Source organism: Sebastes fasciatus, chromosome 12 (genome assembly GCF_043250625.1).
Source record: "Sebastes fasciatus isolate fSebFas1 chromosome 12, fSebFas1.pri, whole genome shotgun sequence".
Taxonomy (NCBI): Eukaryota; Metazoa; Chordata; class Actinopteri; order Perciformes; family Sebastidae; genus Sebastes; species Sebastes fasciatus.
Genome location: NC_133806.1, coordinates 1,277,357 through 1,301,487, shown reverse-complemented (window position 1 = coordinate 1,301,487; position 24,131 = coordinate 1,277,357). Strand labels below are relative to the sequence as shown.

The 24,131-nt window shown below is 43.6% G+C and overlaps 4 protein-coding genes across 7 annotated transcripts in view; 2 read left to right on the top strand and 2 right to left on the bottom strand.

Annotated features, from left to right (window-relative positions):
• rspo3 (R-spondin 3) overlaps positions 1 to 6,223 on the top strand; it is a 17,932-nt gene extending 11,709 nt beyond the window's left edge. The window contains exon 6 of the mRNA XM_074652517.1: positions 5,227 to 6,223. Coding sequence (XP_074508618.1) covers positions 5,227 to 5,438 — 212 coding nt within the window. The 3' untranslated portion in view covers positions 5,439 to 6,223. The remainder of the gene's footprint in view (positions 1 to 5,226) is intronic.
• Positions 6,224 to 9,372: 3,149 nt separating this feature from the next.
• On the bottom strand, positions 9,373 to 10,965 carry mdh2 (malate dehydrogenase 2, NAD (mitochondrial)). Its single transcript, XM_074652512.1, has one exon. The coding sequence runs from the start codon at positions 10,798 to 10,800 to the stop codon at positions 9,787 to 9,789; it is 1,014 nt and encodes a 337-aa protein (XP_074508613.1). The 5' UTR covers positions 10,801 to 10,965; the 3' UTR covers positions 9,373 to 9,786.
• A 152-nt stretch (positions 10,966 to 11,117) lies between these two features.
• On the bottom strand, positions 11,118 to 23,386 carry echdc1 (enoyl CoA hydratase domain containing 1). Of its 4 annotated transcripts, XM_074652516.1 has the most exons (8): positions 23,251 to 23,329; positions 20,550 to 20,612; positions 19,868 to 20,043; positions 19,583 to 19,725; positions 19,448 to 19,500; positions 19,228 to 19,308; positions 18,829 to 19,120; positions 11,118 to 11,439 (listed from the first exon to the last, which is right to left on the bottom strand). In XM_074652516.1, the coding sequence occupies exons 1-8, from the start codon at positions 23,259 to 23,261 to the stop codon at positions 11,404 to 11,406; spliced, it is 855 nt and encodes a 284-aa protein (XP_074508617.1). In that variant the 5' UTR covers positions 23,262 to 23,329; the 3' UTR covers positions 11,118 to 11,403. The 4 variants fall into 4 exon arrangements, with proteins under 4 accessions (XP_074508617.1, XP_074508614.1, XP_074508615.1 ...); XM_074652513.1 differs by lacking the exon at positions 11,118 to 11,439 and having other exon boundaries at positions 17,210 to 19,120; XM_074652514.1 differs by lacking the exons at positions 11,118 to 11,439; positions 23,251 to 23,329 and adding an exon at positions 22,494 to 22,844 and having other exon boundaries at positions 17,210 to 19,120.
• LOC141778321 (E3 ubiquitin-protein ligase rnf146-like) lies at positions 11,586 to 16,601 on the top strand. Its single transcript, XM_074652511.1, has 3 exons — positions 11,586 to 11,892; positions 12,991 to 13,052; positions 13,720 to 16,601. Exon 3 carries the CDS (start codon positions 13,732 to 13,734, stop codon positions 14,995 to 14,997), a length of 1,266 nt encoding a protein of 421 aa, XP_074508612.1. The 5' UTR covers positions 11,586 to 11,892; positions 12,991 to 13,052; positions 13,720 to 13,731; the 3' UTR covers positions 14,998 to 16,601.
• Positions 23,387 to 24,131: the final 745 nt, after the last annotated feature.

Genomic DNA, 24,131 nt, shown 5'->3' with positions numbered 1-24,131 from the left:
ATACAGTTAAGCATGCTGGTATCAAGCAGTCAATGACACGCACACACTGGCACACCCAGACCCCCCCTCATGACATCCTGGCGGCCATGCGGCAGGCATTCCACTTGTGGGACAGCCCATAGCCTTTAATCCCGGCCTGGCTCCCGCCAAAAGCTCCCCGGACGACAGAGCGCCTGCCGCGGAGGATGTGCCACCATAAAACACACAATGCTCCTCCAACCGCACACACACGTGCAACAACACTTCCCCTCACCCTCAGCGCCCCGACGCTTGTTCTTTAGGTCATCTAATACTCTCTCTGGATTTTACTCAGCGAGTCGCTCCCAGTAAAGCCCGTCTCTGAGCTCTCGGTCCAGTTTACTGACTCCTGTCCTTTGTAAATTTGCTGCAACAGATTTCTAGGAGTTCCGTTACAGCCACAGACCGCTCAGCAGGTCCACACCAGTGAGTGTGTGTTTACAGTGTGCATGCAGGGCTTTCAGGGGAATAACACAGGATGAAATGGATAACACATTTCTGCAAACATTCTCCCTCGTTCACGAGAAATTACAGCAAAATGTTCTTCCATGCATGTTCATCTGTGTCCTGAATGTGGCACTAAGAGAACTCTTTGATTGGACCCAGATTTACTGTCATTTAAAATTAATATCAATATTTTTACTGTAGGCCTATTGGATAAAATAAATATTTTACAGCGTATCTAGTCTTAATTGACTAAATCTTAAGTGGAGCATGTATAGTGTAATTATTCTAGGGCTGTCAATGGATTCAAATATTTAATCATGATTAATTGCACATTTTTTATCAGCTCAAAATGAACCTTAAAGGAATATATGTCAAGTATTTAATCCTCTTATCAACATGGGAGTGGACAAATAAGCTGCTTTATGTAAATGTATGTATATATTTATTATTGTAAATAATTAACAACACAAAACAATGACAGATATTGTCCAGAAACCCTCACAGGTACTGCATTTAGCATAAAAAATGCCCAAAACTTGCCCATGACTTGCCCTAAACTGCATGTGATTATCATAAAGTGGGCATGTCTGTAAAGGGGAGACTCGTGGGTACCCATAGAACCCATTTACATTCACACATCTGGAGGTCAGTGGTCAAGGGACCCCTTTGGACATGGACGTAACAGTTTTTCCTCGGCAAAATTTAGCGCAAGTTTGGGGCGTTATTTAACCTCCTTCACAACAAGCTAGTATGACATGGTTGGTGCCGATGGATTCATCAGGTTTTCTAGTTTCATATGATATCTGTATCTTCACTCTGGCTTTAAAACTGAGCTGCTGCAACCTCCGAAAGTTTGGTTGCGTTACAGAAATTAGTGCCGTTAACTTTGACAGCCCTGGTATATACAGTACATGAGTGGCCGGTTAAAGAGCGACCACAGAGGTTTACCAGTGCTCTCCTTTAGTATTTGTTTTGTATATTTGTACTCACTTTTATGAGCTACATTGCTAAACAACAGATAGACGGTGCTCAAGGGTTTGGTGTTAAATAGAAGTGTTTTAGTTGCTTTACGGTCGTGACAGTTACAAATGGGGGAAATCAACTAGCCTGTCTCTGTCCAGGGTTTAAAAACCCACCTAGCACTTCTGAAGCTCACCAACACATTGGGAGTTCCTCGCTGAAGCTACTTCCTGGCAACCAGTGAAGACATTAGGAGGTCACTGCAGCCGGCTGCTGGTCTCAGGGAAACCGTTACAGCTTTAACTGTGTGTTAGTAGGTGGATTGTTCAACTCTGGACAGAATCACGCTAGCAGTCCCCCCCCCCTGCTTTCAGTCTTCATGCTCAGCTAGAATAATGGCCTCGTGGCTCCAGCTCAGTACTGACCAGACAGACGTGAGTGGTATCGATCTTCTCATTTAACTCTCGTCAAGAACGAGAATAAGCGTAAGGCAATGGATGTTGCATTATTTATCTTTTACTGCATTTAGAATAAATCAACTTGTACCAATAGGAGGCTCTTACAACATCCATGTAACAGTCCAAACACAATAATTCCTCTTGATAAACGGTGTTTACATATTCAGTTTGGTACAACTTTACAGTGACTTTTGAATTGAATAACGCATTATATGTATCTTCAATACTCACTGTACCTACAATGACCCAACATCACGCACTGCGTACACACTGTCCTAAATGCAAACTTACAGTAGTATAAGTGTAATAATTTAAATCATTTGTCTGAGCAAAATAAACTGTGCCAAATATTCCAGAGCAATCCTAGTGTGTTCACTGTTGGACAAGCTTCAGTTGAGGACACGTCTATTCTCAACAACACAACGACGTTACCAGCTGGAACTCTTATTTTGAAAAAAATATATATATATTTAATATATATTTTTTGCATCTTTACAGCATATTGTACAAGTCTTAGCGAAAACAGGACTAATTGGTGATGTCTTCCACTTCCAATTAAAGGTCCCACATCGTGCTCATTTTCAGGTTCATACTTGTATTCTGTGTTTCTACTAGAACATGTTTACATGATGTAATGTTAAAAAAAAACTTTATTTTCCTCATACTGTCTGCCTGAATATACCTGTATTCACCCTCCGTATAAAACGCTCCGTTTTAGTGCAATTTAGTGGAATTGCAACGGAATTGCGTTGCTAAGCAACAGTTTGGGTCCATGTTTACTTCCTGTCAGCTGATGTTATTTACATCCACTGCAACAGGAAGTAAACTGGGACACATTTAGAATGTTTTATGTTTAAAACCGTGTAATTGTCTAAATATTGTATATTTGTGACATCACAAATGGACAGAAATCCTAACGGCTTGTTTCAAACGCACAATTTCTGAATACGAGTTGTGTGTATTTCCCTGTATATTGAGCATTTCGATACTAAACAGTATTTATAAACCTGCTTTATAATATAAAAGATATGAAAAGCTTACTTTTTACAATATGGGACCTTTAAGGCAAATGTAGAAGCTTTTCATTCAAATGAAGCTGTATCACCGCAGGTTCAGGTTACGGTTCATAAAATCACTGCCACCTCTCACTCACTGCCACTCAGACTTTAAATGTCTGTTGAAAATGTTCGACAAACCTCAGAAGGTGTCTCATTCGGGGACCATTACACACATGTCATTACACAGTTTACACAAAGAGCCCATCAGAAACTGTTCCAACTAACCAAACGCAGGTTGCTTTGATAAACAGTCTCCTAATCATCTCAACACTGGCGTGGATTAGGTTTCTCCTCTGGGGGGGCTACAGTATATGACTAATCCACTGAACTTGTAAATAGTTGTAAATGGTGTCAGGGCAGAGAAAACAATGAGAGCGAAGGGGACTTCCTGTGTTTATAGAGGACGGGGGGCAGACCTCGAGTGAGTCAGTGCACCAGATTACTGTCTGTCCATCCATCCGTGCACCCGCCTCTCTACACCAGCTTCCATTCTGATGCCTTTTTACTGCTCTGTTTTGCAGTTGAACTATGTGAGCTGTCCATACTGTGTTTGTGCACGTGCTCACATATGCACATCTCCTATCCCAGGGGTCGGCAACCTTTACTATCAAAAGACACATTTTAGGCAAAAAAACACAAAAACATATCTGTCTGGAGCCGCAAAACATGTGATCATTGTGATGAAGGTAACACAGTTTATAGTCTAAGTATATAGTATATAAGTCTAATGCAGTGAGGGCCAAAGAGACAATGTACTACGGAGTATTAGGGCCACATTGAGGGAAAACACATCTGAGATTTACAGAATAAATCTGAATATTACGAGAATAAAGTCATAACTTTACGTGAAAAAGTTGTAATATTACGGGAATAAAGTCAGAAGTTTACGATAAAAAAAGATAATAACACGTAAAAATACTACTTTATAATATTATGACTTTATTCTTGAAATGTCAGATTTATTTGTTTTCCTCAATGTGGCCCTAATACTCCGTCGTACCGTCGTACCATAGACCTACAACAATGATAAATAAAAATGAAAATGTAAACAAAAAACAGTTATTCATTTCCATGTTTAAAACTCCCCAGAGAGCCGCTGGAGAGGAGCTGAAGAGACGCAGGTTGCTGACCTCTGACCTCTCCTATCCTCTACTATATTAGATTAACCACAGCGGGCAGGTAGAGCTCGGTATCACTAGCCCAGAATGTGAGGGGTCAGACGTGGTCCTGGTCCAACCAGCTCTGATTAATGAGCAGACAGAGAGGGAGAGGATGAGCTAACAGGAGAGAGAGATCTCTTTCTCTCCCTCCCTTTATCTCTCTTTCTCTGTCTCTCTCTCTGTGTCTGTGCCTGCTGCCGACTTCAGCAGTTTCACAATCCCCCCCGACTGGCCGGCCAACCAGCCAAGCAGGCCGTGCTGCTCCGTTCCACTCACACGTGAACAGCAGCAGCAGTACAACAACAGGAAAGGGCCTCCTCTGCTTTCACTTGCAGGTCCTGTCTCCGACCTCCCTGGGGGTGGGGTGGGGGGGTGGATCTTGTTATTATCATTAATAATAACTGTAGGCCGAGCAGAGATAAACCTTCAGCATTCCAAAACTCTCCGTTTTGTTTATGAGATGGTGTTGCAAGAGCAGATAAACTGGGGGCTTATTTAAAGGTTTTCTATTTTGGACAAAGGTCCGCTCATCACCGGGGGGGGGGTGGGGGGGGAGGCTGCTGTCTGTGGTTAAAGACTGACATCTAATGGTGAATACTGAGCACTGCATGTTGCACTTAGAGGAAGACTGCTCCCTGTACTGTGTTCACTCTCACTCATATCTGGTGCTTTGCATAACTCACAGGCGGATTCACGGATTAGTTAAGGCTTTGTGTTCCAGAACAAAAACAACAGAAGTAAACTAGCTGAAAAAATACAGCTTTAATAATTGTAGCCACAGAAAAATACTGTGCAATAAATGATCTTAGTGTGAAACATGTGTTTGAGACTCCCCAGCTGACATATTATATATATTCATTCAGACATTACCAGATATAACAGACATTACAAGACTGACTTCTGACGTGGCAAATGCATAACAACTGGTACTCTTTGACAACATGTGGATCTGCATTTTGGACATTTTCTATGGCTGTATTAATTGCATCATATACTACAATGTTCTCATTGAAATATATTGATTATCAGTATGAAGAGATTGTGAAATGATGCATTTCCTAACTGAACACGACCTCCTTCACCCTTTCCCCCGCTTTACTAATCTTTCATTTTCTGAACTTCCAGGAGGACGGAGGAAGAACGATCGAAGAGAACGGAGGAATCGTAACAAGGAGAACCAGGAGGGCCGACGGGAGAGGAAGAGAGAGAGGGAGCGAGAGAGGGAGAGAGACACGGGGGAACGTGAGGACTCTGATAACAGGAACAAAACGGAGCACCGGCACCGCAGAGGTCACGACACGGAGCCGGTCTCCCCCGGAGACGGCCTCGTACAGTAGAGCTCTGGACAGAGCGCCTCCACACCCTCCTCCTCCTCCTGTTGTCCTCCCATTCTTCCTTCTCCAAACCTCCCCCATCCTCACCCACTGTTCACCCCCCTCGACCCCTCTCTGCAGGGGTGTTGCTGCTACCTGTATGATTTGAATATAATGTTTCTGCACAAGCGGGATGGGGCACATTCAGCCACAAGGCTCGGGCCACTCCGGACTTTCAAAAGTCTTTTTTATCTACCCTGTAGCCTCTACTCCTTCACTTCCACCACTGAGAGAGTGTCTCTGTGGAGACACTGCTGTTGGGACTGAAGAACAAAGTGAGACATGTCTGTGACTGTGTGGAGGACCGGCAGACGGACGGACAGAGAGACAAAGACGTTATACTATGTGCTTGTTGATATGGTTATTTAATGGGGCCCTGGTACAACATTGCGCGTCTTTGGTTTTTGAATGTAGATTTTGCAACATTATGTAGAACTATTGTTTATTATTGTTGTTCCTGTTCTTTAGATCTCTTTACTTTATTTTATTTGGTGCAGAATTTGTAAAGAAAAGTGAGTTTGTTCTTGCCATCTTGTGACATCTTCATAATCACATTACCAGTGACGGATGTAGGAGAACCTGCATTCTGTGACTCAGAGAACAAATGCTAGTTTTATTCAGATTAAGTGATAAATCTAATCCTCCATCGGTTTCTCTTTTTCTGTAAATGGAATCTATGCCCTCAGTAAAGCTCCTGGACTAGGAACCAAAAGCACCTGTATGTCAAATAAAACTATAATGGGTTTGTACCTGTGTCTGGTATCTGTTTTATCATCCGACCGACATCTCGTTTAACCTACGTGAACTTGATCAACAACTTCTCAAAGTCAGTACAGTGAGCAGTTGATAACTGCAGCTAATCTTCCAGTTCATAAAATCACTGGAAGATTTTCACGTGTTGTCCCCTAAGCCAACCTCTCACTCACTGCAGGTCAGACTTCAGTCATTAAAACCTGGATTTAGGGGAAATGTGTTTAATGTCTGTTAAAAAACCTCCAGCGGTGTCTCATTTAGGGAACATTACACATCATTACACAGTTGATAGTTTGTCTGTTATATCTTGTTCAATCTACATGAACTTGCTCAACAACTTCTCAAAGTCAGTACAGAGAGCAGCTGATGACTGTTGATTGAACAAGTTGCCGTGGGTTGTTTTGTCTATTGCAGCAAGGACGGTCTCTCACTTTATCCATTAACTAGTCTAATAGAACCACTAGAAGTTGTTCCACAGCACATGACGCAAATCATAGAACATGCAATTCAGAATAATCATCAACCCCCTTTCATTTTACTGCGAGTAAGCAACAACTAGCACCACGTAGCTCCGACTTTACTTCACTTTCTAACTGATTCATTTCAGGTGTATAATTACTTTGAATCACCTCTCTACTATTAAGTTGAATGCATTTGAACAACACATATCTAAACTATTTCCGAGCTTGTAAAATGTGTCAGTGAACCAGATTTGAGATGTGAAATGAAGGATGATCACTTTGATCTGGATTAAAACAGACGTGAGAGTGATATCGATCCTCTCATTTAACTCTCGTCAAGAAAGAGAATAAGAGTTCGTCCCAAAATGTCAGACTAGTTCTCCAAGGGATGCTGCATTATTACAGCGTTTAGAATAATTTAACTTGTACCAATAGGAAGCTTTCACAACATCCATGTAACAGTCCAAACACAATCATTCCACTTGATAAACGGTGTTTAGTTTGGTGGAACTTTACAGTGACTTTTGAATGTGAATAACGCAGTATATCAATGCATTTCTTCAGTACTCACTGTACCTACAGTGACCCAACATCACACACATGTAATGTCCTAAGATGCAAACATACAGTACTATAAGTGATACAATATGGAGTAATAGTTTAAATCATTTGTCTGAGCAAAATAAACTGGACAAACTTCCATTGAAGACGTCTATTCCCCGAAACACAACAACGTTACCAGCTGGTACTCTGGTTTTGTAAGAAAAAGGTATTTTTGTGAGGTGCTTTTACATCTTTACAGCGTATGTTACAAGTCCTGGCTAAAACAGGACTAATTGATGATGTCTTCCACTTTTAATGAAGGCAAACGTGGAAACTTTTCATTCAAATGAAGCTGTATCACCACAGGTTCAGGTTCAGGTTCAGGTTCAGGTTCAGGTTCATAAAATCACTGGAAGATTTTCACGTGTTGTCCCCTAAGCCAACCTCTCACTCACTGCCGGTCAGACTTCAGTCAGTAAAACCTGGATTTAGGGGAAATGTGTTTAATATCTGTTGAAAAACCTCCAGCGGTGTCTCATTTAGGGAACATTACACATCATTACACAGTTTACAGTTTGTCTGGTATCTGTGTTATCATCCGACTGACATCTTGTTCAATCTACGTGAACTTGCTCAACAACTTCTCAAGAGTAAATGGAAGTCAAAGTCAGTACAGAGAGCAGCTGATGACTGTTGATTGAACAAGTTGCCGTGGGTTGTTTTGTCTATGGCAGCAAGGACGTTCTATCACTTTATCCATAACTAGTCTAATAGAACCACTAGAAGTTGTTCCACAGCACATAACGGGAATCATAGAACATGCAGTTTAGAGTAATCATGCAACCTGCAGTCATTATTCAAGTCAGTAATTGTTTTAGTTTAGGTTTTGCATGGACAATAACCTCCTTTCATTTTACTGCATATAAACAACAACTACCATCCTCTAGCTCCAACTTCACTTATCTAATTGCATAATTTCAAGTATATAACTATTTTGAATCATTTCTCTTTCACTATTTAAGCTGAGTGCATTTTGAACAACCCATAACTAAACTCTTCCAGTGCCTGTAAAGTTTGTCAATGAACCAGATTTAAGATGTGAAATGAAGGATGATCACTTTGATCTGGATTAAAACACTTACTGTGCGGTCCAATACTCAAACTACCATACTACCACACTACTATTCTGCCAGAAATAGATTTAGTATGTTCCAGTTCATAGTACGTCAAATACAGTTTGCCAAAATGACCGAGATGTCCTACTATATCCGGTAGCCAGCAGGCTATTTCTGGCTAATCTGACCCACAATCCTCTGCGGTATGTGTGGTATATGAGCAAGAAGGTCAAAGTTCAAGACACAACGTGACAACGAGGTAGTATGAAAGAAAGAAACAAGAAGTAGGTGGTTATTAGGAGCCTTAGTTTCATGACGTGTCAGTGGTCAGTAGTCAGTAGTCAGTGGTCAGTAGTCAGTAGTCAGTGGTCAGTAGTCAGTAGTCAGTAGTCAGTGGTCAGTAGTCAGTAGTCAGTAGTCAGTGGTCAGTAGTCAGTGGTAGTCAGTGGTCAGTAGTCAGTGGTCAGTAGTCAGTGGTCAGTAGTCAGTGGTCAGTGGTCAGTGGTCAGTAGTCAGTGGTCAGTAGTCAGTGGTCAGTGGTCAGTAGTCAGTGGTCAGTAGTCAGTGGTCAGTGGTCAGTGGTCAGTAGTCAGTAGTCAGTGGTCAGTGGTCAGTGGTCAGTAGTCAGTGGTCAGTGGTCAGTGGTCAGTGGTCAGTAGTCAGTAGTCAGTGGTCAGTGGTCAGTGGTCAGTGGTCAGTAGTCAGTGGTCAGTGGTCAGTGGTCAGTGGTCAGTGGTCAGTGGTCAGTGGTCAGTGGTCAGTAGTCAGTAGTCAGTGGTCAGTGGTCAGTGGTCAGTAGTCAGTAGTCAGTGGTCAGTAGTCAGTAGTCAGTGGTCAGTAGTCAGTAGTCAGTAGTCAGTAGTCAGTGGTCAGTAGTCAGTAGTCAGTGGTCAGTGGTCAGTGGTCAGTAGTCAGTAGTCAGTAGTCAGTGGTCAGTAGTCAGTGGTCAGTAGTCAGTGGTCAGTGTTTCAGTCATACGCTGTCAAACCAAATTATTTTTGTGTAAGAAAAACAAGAAATAAAGAATCATGTTTTAAAGCTAAACTGTTTATTGGTGGAGTTATTTTGCTCGTCAGTTAACATCTATTTGCATCAACAGGCATGCTGACAGTATTCCCTCCTCGTTCTGTAAGCAGAGAAATCCCCGTTAATACAGACTGTACATGAAAATATAAAGTCTTGTTTTTAAATTTCACATTTTGCAAAATATAGATAGAAGTCACAGCAGTACAGCAAACATAGTGCGAGATGAAGCCGTGTCTGAACAGGTTAAAGGGGAAATGATACATCGGTTGAAACCCAGGATTTCTGAGTCCACATGACCCGACTGCCAGAACACAAACCAGAAGAAGAAACACTGTGACGGATGTTGAGATTTACCCAGACGCCTTTAAGTTAAGACCAAACAAATTACAATCTGACTCAACGCCCCTAACACGTTCACTTCATGTTGGCCACAAAGTCCTCGCCCTTCTTGATGGAGCCCTTCAGCTCGCCAATGGCGTCGGCGACCAGCTTCTCCTCGAAGGCGGTCAGCTTGCCGATCCCGAGGTTCTTCTCGATGCCGTTCTTCCCGAGCAGGATCGGCGTGGAGAAGTACTTGCACTCGGTCTCCTCGGATCTCACGTAGCTGCACTCCACCACGCCTTCCTTTCCGTTCATGGCGTCCAGGACGGAGAAGGTGAAGCGGGCGCCGGCGTAGGCCATGGAGAGCGTGGCGGACCCGGCTCCGGCTTTGGCCTTCACCACCTCGGTGCCGGCCTCCTGGATGCGTCCAGTCAGCGCGGCCAGCTGGTCGGCGGGGAACTCTACTTTAGGGGTGCAGTGGGAGATCAGAGGGATGATGGTCTTCCCGGCGTGACCTCCAATCACCGGCACGTTGACCCGAGCCGGGTCCAGACCCTTCAGCTCGGCCACGAAGGCGTTGGCTCTCACGATGTCCAGCGTGGTGACCCCGAACACCTTGTTGGGGTTGTAGACGCCGTGCTTCTTCATGACCTCTGAGGTGATGGGGATGGTGGAGTTCACCGGGTTGGCGATGATGCAGATGATGGCTTCCGGGCAGTTGCGTGCGCATGCGTCAGCCAGGGTGGCCACGATGGTGGCGTTGGTGTTGAAGAGGTCATCCCGGGTCATACCTGGTTTCCTCGGGACCCCTGCTGGGATCACCACCACGTCACAGCCCTGCAGAGCCGCGTCCAGCTGGTCCGGGCCCATGTGGCCGGTCACCGTGGCTCTGGTCTCGATGTGGCTGAGGTCTGCTGCTACACCGGGAGTGTGGTTGATGTCGTAGAGAGACAGCTGGCTGACCAGAGGACTGTTCTTCAGCAGCAGAGAGAGAGGCTGGCCGATTCCTCCAGACGCTCCCAGAACCGCCACCCGGGCCGGGCAGCGGGAGGACGAGGACAGGCTGCGGGACAGACTCACTGCGGGTCTCACGGTGCGGACAAACATGGTGGTTATTACTGGTCTTCTTCCTTTACGGGTTATTAACTGAATGTAGATGAAACAGCTCCTCTTCTCTCTGTGACACCAACGTCCTCTAGCAGCGAGCAGACAGGAAGACAGGAAGACATGCGTACAAGAGAGAGCGCGTCACATTGCGTCACATTGCGTCAGCGCGTACTCTTACGTCTAGTGATGGGAATTTCGGCTCTTTTTAGTGAGCCAGATCATTTGGCTCAGCTCACCAAGAAGAGCCGGCTCTTTCGGCTCCCTAACGGCTCTTTGTTTTACTCCAGTTCTGCCTTTTATAATTCAGCCATATTTCAATTCAATTCAATTTATTTTTATATAGCGTCAAATCACAACAGAAGTTATCTCAAGACGCTTTATATATAGAGCAGGTCTTAGACCGTACACCATAACTTAAATTTAACGCTGTTTTGACCTATGATTAGTATGTGTGCACATATATCACTTAAATTATTCAATATAATTATATTAAAGGGAGTGTTTGTAAGACGAGGACAGGCTCCGAGCCAGACTCACCGTCGGTCTCACGGTGCAAACAAACTGTTGTTACTGTTCTTCTTACTTTAAGTGTTATAAACTGAGTTAAAGCTCCTCTTCTCTCTGTGACACCAACGTCCTCTAGCACGAGCAGACAGGAAGACAGGCTGTCGTGCGTACCAATGTATGCCAAATGATCTGGCTCACTATAAAGAGACGGAATTCCCATCACTAATGCGTACAAAATAAAGGGCGTCAATCTGCGTCAGCGCGTACTGTTACGTCGCCGTCAAGGCCTATAGAAGGAGGTTGGGTAATGAGCGGACGTCGCGCTTGGAGTGTGGGTTATTGCGCATGCGCCGTGTAAATGAAGCGGGCCAGACTCTACTGCGCATACGTTATACCCCCGTAGATCTGACGCGTTGATGACGTATGATCCAGCCTCCTCTCTACAGGCCGTGTTCTCCATCTTTATCTCAGCTCGGTTAACGGAGGACAACAAAGCGCGTTAACTCAGAGGTCTCTGGATCAGCATCTTTAGACATTAGAGCCGTCACACGGAACTGTAGCCGCACATCGGACCAGCATCTAACGGTACGGTACTAACGCTGTCTTCTCGTTGTCTCTGTCGAGAGATAAATCCCTTTCTGTTGTTGCTGCTGGAATCAGACGGAGCCGAGACATGGACCCGTCTAGTTACTGGAGCGCTGCCGTTAGCTTAGCCACAACAGGTCTTATTGTTATGATCCTCTGGACTGGTTGACTCGTGTTAGTGTTTGACTCGTGTTAGTGTTTGACTCGTGTTAGTGTTTGACTCGTGTTAGTGTTTGACTCGTGTTTGTGTTTGCAACGTTAACAACAAACGGCTCTCTACTAGCTGCTGTCTGTCTAATGTTAGATCAACTAGTTACCTACAGACTGACACCAGCTAGTGTGAACATTAGACCGTTAGCTGAGGGTTAACTCGGGTTAGCTGAGGGTTAACTCGGGTTAGCTGAGGGTTAACTCGGGTTAGCTGTGGGTTAACTCGGGTTAGGGTTAGTGAGCTGTGGGTTAACTCGGGTTAGCTGTGGGTTAACTCGGGTTAGCTGTGGGTTAACTCGGGTTAGGGTTAGTGAGCTGTGGGTTAACTCGGGTTAGCTGTGGGTTAACTCGGGTTAGGGTTAGTGAGCTGTGGGTTAACTCGGGTTAGCTGTGGGTTAACTCGGGTTAGGGTTAGGGTTAGTGAGCTGTGGGTTAACTCGGGTTAGCTGTGGGTTAACTCGGGTTAGCTGAGGGTTAACTCGGGTTAGCTGTGGGTTAACTCGGGTTAGGGTTAGTGAGCTGTGGGTTAACTCGGGTTAGCTGAGCTGTGGGTTAACTCGGGTTAGCTGTGGGTTAACTCGGGTTAGCTGTGGGTTAACTCGGGTTAGTGAGCTGTGTTCATCATGAACCAGCGGGGTTAACACTAACAGTTATCTGACTGCCTGTAGTCAGTCAACAGAGCAGCTCTTTGTTCCACAGACTGATGACAGTTCAGTCAGAGTTGAACTGAATTAACGCTTATTAATGTGTTTTAACATCAGGCTAAAAGCACTGCTTGTTGTCAGATTACATCAGGAATAGCTCGATATTGTGCATCACAATGAGTACTTATACTTTCAGGACAGTCTGAAAACAAATACCTCTTCACTAACTGCTGTTTCTCTTCAGGCAGTGTTAAAGCTTGAAGGTCCATCAGCTCTCCTGATGATACAGCAGCATTAAGGCTTCCAGTAAGTATATAAATAGCATGCCTGCCAGCCTCGTTTCAGGTTAAAGATGGTATATAGATTATATTTAGTATAGTTTGTTTATCTCATGACTGTTTAAAGGCTGTGACCTGCAGTTGAGTGTTAAATATGATCATGAAACCAACAGTAAATTCATTCCAGATGATATCTAACTAGAATTTTTAATCAGTTGTGGACCTAAAAACTAGAGATGCACCGATACTGATATTGGGTATCGGTCAGATATGACTGAATTCGGTGGATCTGGTATCAGATAGCATTATTTTAATAAATTACTATTCAGTACATTTATATATGTATTTATTTTTTATATTTTGTTTTACAAAGTTAGGAAAGCAATGTTTATATCAAGACTGATGTCTGAATGATAAAAGACTGATCTCAGCTACTACCACACAGTGAGGCGTACAGCTTATTAAATGATCACTGGTATCGGATCGGTACTCGGTATCGGCCGATACCCAAAGCCCAGGTATCGCTATCAGGACTAAAAAAAGTCGGATCGGTGCATCCCTACTAAAAACAACAATAATAATCTTTTAAAGCTGATTTCTGTTTTTCAAATGAATGGTACTGATAATAGAAATCCTAACATGCTCACTATAACTGTTATTTTTAACTGTTATTTACATCTGTCCCCTTTCCTCAGTACTTCCTAAGGATGGCTAGTTGTGGGGAGGTCGACCACTCCGTTAGCTCACTTCCATCCAGTAAGAAAGGCGGCAACAGCGGTGGCGGAAGCGGGAACAGTGCAGAATCATCCTGCTCCGGCTCCAGCAACTCATCCCCGGCCCTGCCGGTACCGGAGTGTGCCATCTGTCTGCAGAGCTGCGTCCACCCGGTCCAACTGCCATGCCATCACGTCTTCTGCTTCCTGTGTGTGAAGGGAGCATCCTGGCAGAGCAAACGCTGCGCTCTCTGCAGACAGGAAGTACCGGACGACTTCCTGGAAAGGCCCACGCTTCTCTCTCCGGAGGAGCTCAAAGCGTCGGCGGGAGGTCGGGGCGGGGCGGCGAGTGATCACGCCTGGTATTACGAGGGCCGTAACGGTTGGTGGCAGTATGATGAGCGAACCAGCCGCGAGCTGGAGGACGCTTTCTCCAAGGGCAAGAAAACGGCTGAAATGCTGATTGCTGGTTTTTTGTATGTAGCTGACTTGGAGAACATGGTGCAGTACCGGCGTAACGAGCACGGCCGTAGACGCAAGATGAAGAGGGACGTTTTGGATATCCCCAAGAAGGGAGTGGCGGGACTGCGATTTGACACAGAGGGTGTTACTGGGGTCGTTACTGGGGTCGTTACTGGGGTCGTTACTGGGGCAGTTACTGGGGCAGTTACTGGGGCCATTGGGGCGGCCGGTCGAGAAAACTCTGCTGATGGGGCTGATACCACAGTAGCAGGTGTACAGCAGCAGCTTGCAGGTGTACAGCAGCAGGTGACAGGTGTACAGCAGCAGGTTACAGGTATCCCCTCTACTGTTACAGCCCCTCCAGCCACTGCCAGACCTCCCACCTCCCTCAGTGGTCAGCCTGGCAGCAGCAGCAGCACCCCCACTCTGGAGGATGCTCTCTCCCAGCTGCAAATCAGCCCCAGGCCCACACCTCCTCACGAGCGGTCTGAGGCTGGGGAAGGAGAGGAAGGAGACGAGGAAGAGGAGGCCTCGCCCTCCAGGTCGTCTGACCCTCACACCTCTGTGGACGAGTCCGGCTCTGGAGACTGGAGCGACGATGAGGAAGAGGAGGATGAAGAAGAGGAGGGGGGAGATGGAGAGCGCGTGGAGCCCTGGGAGGACAGGCCACGGAGGCAAAGACTGAATCCAGAGGACAGATCCCCGCCTGGCGCAGAGTCCGCCTCTCCTCCTTCTTCATCCAGTAGCAGCGGAAGGTCCAGAATGCCTGACGGCCAGTGTACAGTGACTGAAGTGTGAAGTCATGAATAACGCCATCATCACCAAATGGCCATGTTCCATTTCATTAATTTATTCCTCGCTGTATGCTGTCGTTCACTCTGTCACGGATCGGTTATGGGTGGACTGCTCGGCAAAAGAGAAATTAAACATAACATACTCCATGTTTTTAGGTAAACAACCAAATTTGGTGTCTCTACTTGGCTCACAATGATCTGGCTGTATCTGTCTGATCGGTTTGCCAGCCTCATCCAATATATAGAGAAGTAGGAGTAATGTGTGGCGTTCTAGTACTCAGCGTTCTAGTACTGAGACGGGAGGTACAGCTTGGTAATGACTCAGATGGATACAGCATGTTGTTGTGAGCCATGATAACATCTCATAACTGTCTATCATGTGAGCTAAACTTACTTATTGCGGTGTTCAGCTGCCATCAGTCTGCTCACTTTTCGCCATTTGGTTGCAGGCTTATCAAGTGTTCCTTCTAAATTCCACAGAAGTGGAAGTTAAAAGGTAAAAATACTTGACATGCCACCCTGCTTCTGCCTGTCCTAAGTAGCCTCGTGTTGAAATTGATTACCCTGAATATACCCAGAGGGTTTCTGGGAGTCTCGGCCAGATCTGTGACGTTCGAGGGAGAAAGCATAAATGGGGATGTTACTCCTGGAAATGGAACTGTGTCATTATCATGAACCGCTGCAATCTAATCATCTACACTTTAACTCTCTCAGCTAACATAGCACGCAGAAATGGGCTTGTTGGAGCTCAAGTCATCTGACTACTCTTAAGAAGAATTTAATCCTTGTTAACTAGTTCCTACCTAAAGATTTCCTTACTTCAGATTTAACGGATTATATACTTTCCTTCAGAATTCAGAATTTAACTTAACTTTTGGAAATGTGTCGCTTCAGAGCTGAATGTGGTTTGAAGAAAATCCAGATAAAGAAAGAAAACAGAGAAGTACTTCGTTATTAAGCAGCGTGGGTATTTAAATGTGCTACAACACTGTAACTTAAGAGCCCACCGGATCATCTGGCTACCTGCTGATGGTTCGTCTTTGATTCGATTTCAATTAACCTACAGCTTCTAAAATCTGTATAGATTGCAAACCCTGTTTTAAATGAATGTACATAATAGAAGTACACATCAAAATGATTTAAATAATTGCCATTTTAAAGTATCAGTGTTTTCATTTTGAAGCTGCTGAGGCCTCTGCAGCCTCATTAGTATTCTGATTGTCCCCGACTGAAGTATTCTCAATTGGTGTGTTTCTAAAGTTTTGTGATGTTTGACGAGAGAGTTATTTAAACACTACTGGTTGGCAGGATGACGATGATAATTGATATTTTTGGGTTGAGTTTGAGTAAATGTTTTTAATTTCTTCTGGTTGTAAATCTGTATGACGTCTGAGGCGGTAAGAGAACAAGAACACGCCGTCGCTATCAGCCATTCTGCAGAGATTTCAACTTATGTTGTTTTTATATTTCTTACATGCTTATTACATCATCAGTCTTAGACTTTCCATTCTGAAGAATAAAGTTTGTGTAACAGTTTTTGCTTGGCAACTTTTTTGTTACATGGTCTGTAATTTAAGAATAAATTGTGTCATTTCATCATCCTAAAAATTACAATACTTCTGTGCTCTCGTCTGATTATTAGTATATTCTTTTACTGTGTGATGGGGTGCATGTCAGGTATTGAGTGTTACATAAGTAGAACTATCAATGGGCCCATTGTGAGTAAGATTTCACCCCTTTTTCTCCACACTACCACCTCAAGAGAGTTATCTAGTGGAGGGGGGGATCACATTCTTCCTACTGGACGCAGGGCTGAAATATTCAGTAGCTAATCTTCACATAACAAAGCCTCCAAAATAAGACTTGATTAAGAAGATGACACATGAACACAACAGCTTATTGCAGAATTAGTCAAAGCCATTGTGGTTTCCCCAATAAAGTGATTCTACCATACTATTTAGTATTCTAGAAAAAGATTTAGTATGTCCCGATACAGTGTTAATGCAATATGCCAAAAATACCAGGATGACCTGCATCTAGTCGCATTTTGCAGTACGTAAACCAGCATGCTTTTCTGACACAATCCTTTGCGCAGCGGAAATATGAACAAGAAGGTCAAAGATCAAGGTGAAGTAGTTTGTATACTGTATGCAACAGTACGTACTTTGTAAGGGCAGCGGCAGTATGTACTAAAAGAAAAAGTATGCCATGAGGAACGTAGCCACGGTTTATTAATCCATAATGCCCACAGTACAGTATGCAACACTGCCTCATTGTTTTATGTCATTGGAGATCATATAAATACATGTTGATGTGCTGTATATCATAATGAAGCCAACTCCTAACTTTCCCTCGCTCACCTTGTAGGTGTTTGGTATTCTGACCACGGCAGCTATCAGCTCTCCAGCTCGATGTCTGGCCAGGAAACATGACCTCTGTAAGGGGAACAGGAGATAAAGGCCTGGTATCCTCCAGGGATCTGTCCTGTTCTTGACATTTCAGCACTGTTGTCCTTCTGCAATGCCTCACTCGGGCTAATTTTAAATGTGAAATGAAAAACGAGCAACAAATCGGTGCATGACTTTACAAAAAGAAAAACATCAGTATGCATATTTTAACTGTTTCATTTGGCCCTGTGCTTCAGCATCTTTCCACATGCATAGACGAGAACCATTGTGCAGAGTACTGAAACTCAGCCAAATACTGCTCTCACCTACAGCTACAGTAAGAATAGAAACAGAGAGAGTGGGGATGATCAAGGTCACGATGACGAGCACAGAGGACTCTGAAGGATCTGCTGAACTAACCCACAGAACTGAGATAAAGAGGAAAGAAAAGCAGCAGCTTACTCTGAATCATGCAGACAGATGCTGATGCCTCATGCTTGTTATACCTCATCAGTCAGCATCTATCTGTCGGCTTCAGTTAGACTCAGCCCAGCCATGATCTAATCATTACCATAATCACATCTACAGGGGAGCTGGAGTTCATTTGCTTGACTAATGGGGACAGGAGGGACTTCGAAGACGGAGAACAGAGTCCTTTAGGTCCTTGTTTTCATCCATTCTTGAAACTATAACACTATAATACTCATGGAATCATGCAGCATATTCACTGCTGCAGAGGTTACTGAACATGTAAACAAAAGAAGTCTTCATATACAGGATCAGTCTGCAGAGTATTCATGAAATAAAATCATATCTCACATCAGTTGATCAACTAATAAATGTTGTGTTGTAAACAGTCCAGTTTCTGAAATATGACCCCAAAGGAACAGGGGAGTTTTATTCATGTTGTTGATTCGGTTTTCATCTCCGAAAACTTCCTTAAGTCCATCGTTTTGAGTCAAGTTTGCAAAATATGACCCAAAAAAAAGCACAGCGTCGCTGTTTATATATTTGTATTTCAGCTCCTCTTGTGATTAGCAGGTATAATGTCGCTACCGCAACCATTAAAGGATGTGACAATGAGTGATCTCTAACTATTAGTGGATTAGAGGAAATGACGCAGCTGACTTATTGAAATGATGAAGTTTGTAGTCCTTACCAACAATGAAGAAACCCTTTGCCATGTGTCTCACAGAGTCCACATGTTAGACATTCAGCTTATTACATGAGAAGTACTTAAATGTCTTCAGCACACCAAAGAACTAACTAATTCAATCCCACTATTTGGACCTGGACAGATCCTCTTGTCTGATCTGAGAAGCTCATCTGTGTTTGGGTTTACTGGTCAGAGCCTGCAGGTTAGCCGGACCGCCCCACACCGTCCCAAACACATCCCTCTCAGTCCTCAGAGCCTCGGACAGAGGGAGCTCTCTCCCTGACAACGTTACCTTCTTCACAGCCTGGATCACCGGGGCCGGTCCTGTCGTGTAGCGACGGAGCCAGTCTTCAGCCCGCTGCAGGACAATCCCTCCACCCTCCTCCGCCTGGGGGACCTCCAGGACTCCATCTGCCAGTCCAATCTGCTGGCCGAGTTCGGGGTCCACCTTTAGAGCACCTCCGAGCAGCTTCAGTGCATTCTGGCTTCCGACGATGCGGACGAGTCGAGCGGCGCCGCCCCAGCCTGGGACCAGGCCCATGTGTTTATGGACAAACTGGATCACACTGCCAGATGCCATTAACCTACGAGAGGGAGATGACAGATTATTAGCAACCCTTTGGATGAAAGGTGACGGTGTAAAGGAGATCATAATGAGTTTTCTTTTATTCACTCGTCTAAAACACATCACCTGAAGTCGCAGGCGGTGGTGAGTTCAGCGCCTCCTCCCAGCGCTCTCCCCTCCACCAGAGCAACAGAGATCAGAGGCAGCCTGCACGGAGGAAACTATTCTGTCAGCATACTGTAGTGCACGTTACATAACAGCTAAACTCAAACTCCTTTAAGCCCAAACTGGCTGCTGCTGCTGATTAGAGTCTGCACTGATAGAGAGGAAGACGAGAGCTCAATACCTGAGTAGTCTGGTAAGAGCATTCTGCATGAACATACACATCTTCATCCCGTCCTGCAGGGTGGAAGCAGAGACAACGGTAAAGAGATGCAGGCAGACAGAAGAGATACTTTAAATAATGTCTCTGCTTTACTACCTGTGGGTTAGAGATCGCCCTGACGGCGTTGAGATCCGATCCAGAGCAGAATGTTCCAGCAGCACCGTGAACGATGAGGCCTTTACCGTCCGTCCAGCTCTCCAGCTGGCTCACCCTCTCCTCCAGATCCACCATCATACCGCCTGGGAGGAAGGAAACACTCAACACTAGAAACTGGGCTGCTGTGTAACTGATTTATGTTTGTGAGAGTTTCATCCTGAGAATCCCAGATCTGCATTAATAAATATGAATAACTATACAGTGTTAAATGTACAGTCATCTTACCGGAGAAGGCGTTCATGCGGGAGGGGTAGTTGATGGTCATCACGGCGATGCCTGACTCCTGTTTGAGGAGGTCGATGGAGCCTCCAGGAAAGGCCTGTAGCTTCTCTCTGATCTCCTCCTGGTTGAAGCCATCGACGCTGGAGTAAACACAACCACTGCTCCGTCTCTGCAGCAGCCTGGGAGGAACAACATTTATAGAGTTTATTAAAATCCAATCAATCACAGGTGATCAATACCCAGCCCTCACAGAGTACCAATCGATAGACAGGAACTGTTTGAAATGGATGATTCATTGAACTGCTACAACAATATACACATATGGAACAGTAGATTTACAAGCATCAATGTGTTTACATGATCAGATGTGCTCACAAACAGCAGGAGGACCAATGCTTTTAATACCCTCCCTGACCTCTCTGTGAATCAGCCTGAATGAGGCATACTGTAGTACAGAACCACACAAACTAAACCAACCATCTGATTATGACTCACTGTACTTTTATAAACTGGCATTTCACAAATCCTGGCACCTCAGAAACACATTCTGGTTGTTGAATCGTCTCCGTTTGTGATTTGTGAACACATAATGTGGGTTCAACTCGGTAGACTTGATGTTCTTTTATTCATGACTTTATTCATTATCCCCTGCGTGGTGATAAACATGCTGGCTAGACTCCCGTACCTGACCCAGGATCCACAGCTGCTGCTCCTCAGGAGCTGTCGCCTCACTGCACACAGAACCATCCTGCAGCAGCATGGAGATGAGACATGAGGGAGAAGATATTATCTTCATTATGTCAGACATTACTGTATTAAAGAAGGACGTTGGCACATATACAGACGTAGGCAAAATTGTTGGTACTCTTCCGTTAAAGAAAGAAAACCCCACAATGGTCACTGAAATAACTTGAAACTGACAAAAGTAATAATAAATAAATATTTACTGAAAATTAACTAATGAAAATCAGATATTGTTTTTGAATTGTGGTTCAACAGAATCATTTTAAAAACCAAACTAATGAAACTGGCCTAGACAAAAATGATGGTACCCCTAGAAAAGATGTAAAATAATGTGACCATAGGGACATGTTAAACTAAGGTGTGTCCTGTAATTAGCATCACAGGTATCTTCAAACTTGTAATCAGTCAGTCTGCCTATTTAAAGGGTGAAAAGTAGTCACTGTGCTGTTTGGTATCATGGTGTGTACCACACTAAACATGGACCACAGAAAGCTAAGGAGAGAGTTGTCTCAGGAGATCAGAAAGAACATTATAGACCTTCATGTTAAAGGTAAAGGCTATAAGACCATCTCCAAGCAGCTTGATGTTCCTGTGACTACAGCTGCACATATTATTCAGAAGTTTAAGGTCCATGGGACTGTAGCCAACCTCCCTGGACGTGGCCGCAAGAGGAACATTGATGACAAATCGAAGAGACGGATAATACGAATGGTAACCAAAGAGCCCAGAACAACTTCCAAAGAGATTAGAGGTGAACTCCAAGGTCAAGGTACATCAGTGTCAGATCGCACCATCCATCACTGTTTGAGCCAAAGTGGACTTAATGGAAGACAACCGAGGAGGACACCAAATCATAAAAAAGTGAGACTGGAATTTTCCAAAATGCATATTGACAAGCCACAAAGCTTCTGGGAGAATGTCCTTTGGACAGATGAGACAAAACTGGAGCTTTTTGGCAAGTCACATCAGCTCTATGTTCACAGACGAAGAGATGAAGCATCCAAAGAAAAGAACACTGTACCTAATGTGAAACATGGAGGAGGCTCGGTTATGTTATGGGGCTGCTTTGTTGCATCTGGCACAGGGTGTCTTGAATCTGTGCAGGGTGCAATGACATCTCAAGACTATCAAGGCATTCTGGAGCGAAATGTGCTGCCCAGTGTCAGAAAGCTTGGTCTCAGTTGCAGGTCATGGGTCCTCCAACAGGATAATGACCCAAAACACAGCTAAAAACACCCAAGAATGGCTAAGAACAAAACATTGGACTATTCTGAAGTGGCCTTCTATGAGCCCGGATCTAAATCCTATTGAACATCTGTGGAAGGAGCTGAAACATGCAGTCTGGAGAGGGCACCCTTCAAACCTGAGACAGCTGGAGCAGTTTGCTCACGAGGAGTGGGCCAACATACCTGTGGACAGGTGCAGAAGTCTCATTGAGAGTTACAGAAATCACTTGATTGCAGTGATTGCCTCAAAAGGTTGTGCAACAAAATATTAAGTTAATGTTACCATCATTTTTGTCTAGGCCAGTTTCATTAGTTTGTTTTTTAAAATGATTCTGTTGAACCAAAATTCAAAAACAATATCTCATTTTCATTAGTTCATTTTCAATACATTTTTATTTATTATTACTTTTCTCAGTTTCAAGTTATTTCAGTGACCTTTGTGGGTTTTTCTTTCTTTAACGGAAGAGTACCAACAATTTTGCCTACGTCTGTAAGAGAGAACAAAGTTTGAGGACAGGGATCATTGCCAAGATACTGACTGAGTGAAAACAGCAGCAGCTACAATGAAATCATCAGAATCAAATTAATCCATATGAGCTTTGACATAATTGGGACTGTGATAAACTATTTTGACTTCTCATAGTAGGATATGCACAAATGTTTCTAATAACGTCAGCGATGGCTCCGTTGTGTTCAAGTGTCCCAGTGAGTTGTGACAGTGAGCCAGGCCAGCATGCTCCAACTCCACCCTGAAAGGGAAGCAGCTAAATGGAATTCAGCCATCAATAATTGTCTTATCTACACCTGTGTACTACTGTGGTGGATTTAGTAGCTCACTGAAGCTATTGAATGAACAGTTTCCTAAAGTGGTTCCTTCTGTGTTAACTACATCAAGTGATGGAGTAGCTGTTTATAACTGTAAATCCACTGAACACAGGTGACCACCCAACTTCCTCCTCCAGGTGTGATCAGTCAGAGGAATTAAAACACCTGTGTGCTTCTTAACAGCAACTGAAGAGGACATTTAAAAATACCCAGATGAGGAAGTTACCTCTGACATCTACAGAGTTACTATTATATATATATATATATATATATATATATATATATATATATATATATTCAACAGCTGCTAGAAATTCACCTTTTAATGGGAAACATCATCATTCAGGTCTCAACACTTTTCTGGTTCAAACTATGGAAACTTCCACAAACACAAGCCTTCATTAGTAGCTTTGAATCAGAGTGTTTAATGATTTGAATCTGTTGTTCTGCAGTGAACTATTGAATGTTATTAGGAGAATAAATAACATACCTAACTTTGATATGAAACGTTCAGCAGAGAAGATGAAAACATCTCTAACATGGTTAAAAGAATAATTAGAAACAATGTAGGAACACAAATGAAGCACCAACCTTGCAGTCATGTGGTGTGTTACACTGAAATCCGTCCCCCCAGAAACTAGAGCTCCTCGGAAGTAGATGATGGAAACACACACAGATGTAGTTCCTCATCTTCACCACAGGAGGGCGGAGTGATACCACCACACAGAGACTATCATTTAACATTCATTTATATTCTATCAGTTCATGCATAAAGGCAAATATATCCAGTAATTATATGATGGTGATATTAGGCCACATATATTAATACAGAACACTCATAACAAGCTGTAATTTAATGTTCAACATGAACTGTAATATTATCCATCACTGGTCAAAGCACTGCAGAGAGAGATCTGCTTTTTGTCTGTCACAGGTCTGTAAACACAGAATAGTGAAGAAGTGGCTCTGCAGACATCATGACCTTATTCAGTAATACTGACAAAGAGCTTTAAACATACAACCAATATACCGGTTAGAATAACACCTACCAGTTATTATACAGCGCTGACGAAGGCAGTTATATTATATTATATAAAACATATATTATATGAACTGCTCTTTAGTTCATGAACGTATACTTTGCATACTTTAACTTAAAGCCAATTATTTATGTATTACCTCAAAGAGCTCCTTTTGCTATTTGACTTGCTGATTTGTAGTAAATTCATATCAAAACATCCTTTTACAAACTCTCACAGACTTTAATAGGCGACTCTATCAAACAGTGAGCACAACTACAAGCCCAGTATTCTTTCCTGTAGGTCTATAATGTAAGAATACTTAATTATTCTTTACTTAAGTATATCTCAATCAAAAGATTAAGTAAGAAGGCTTATAAGCCAAATATACGTAGACTTTTCTGTATACTTCAGTATGAACCAAGTATAATTAAGTATATCTTATCTCTGATA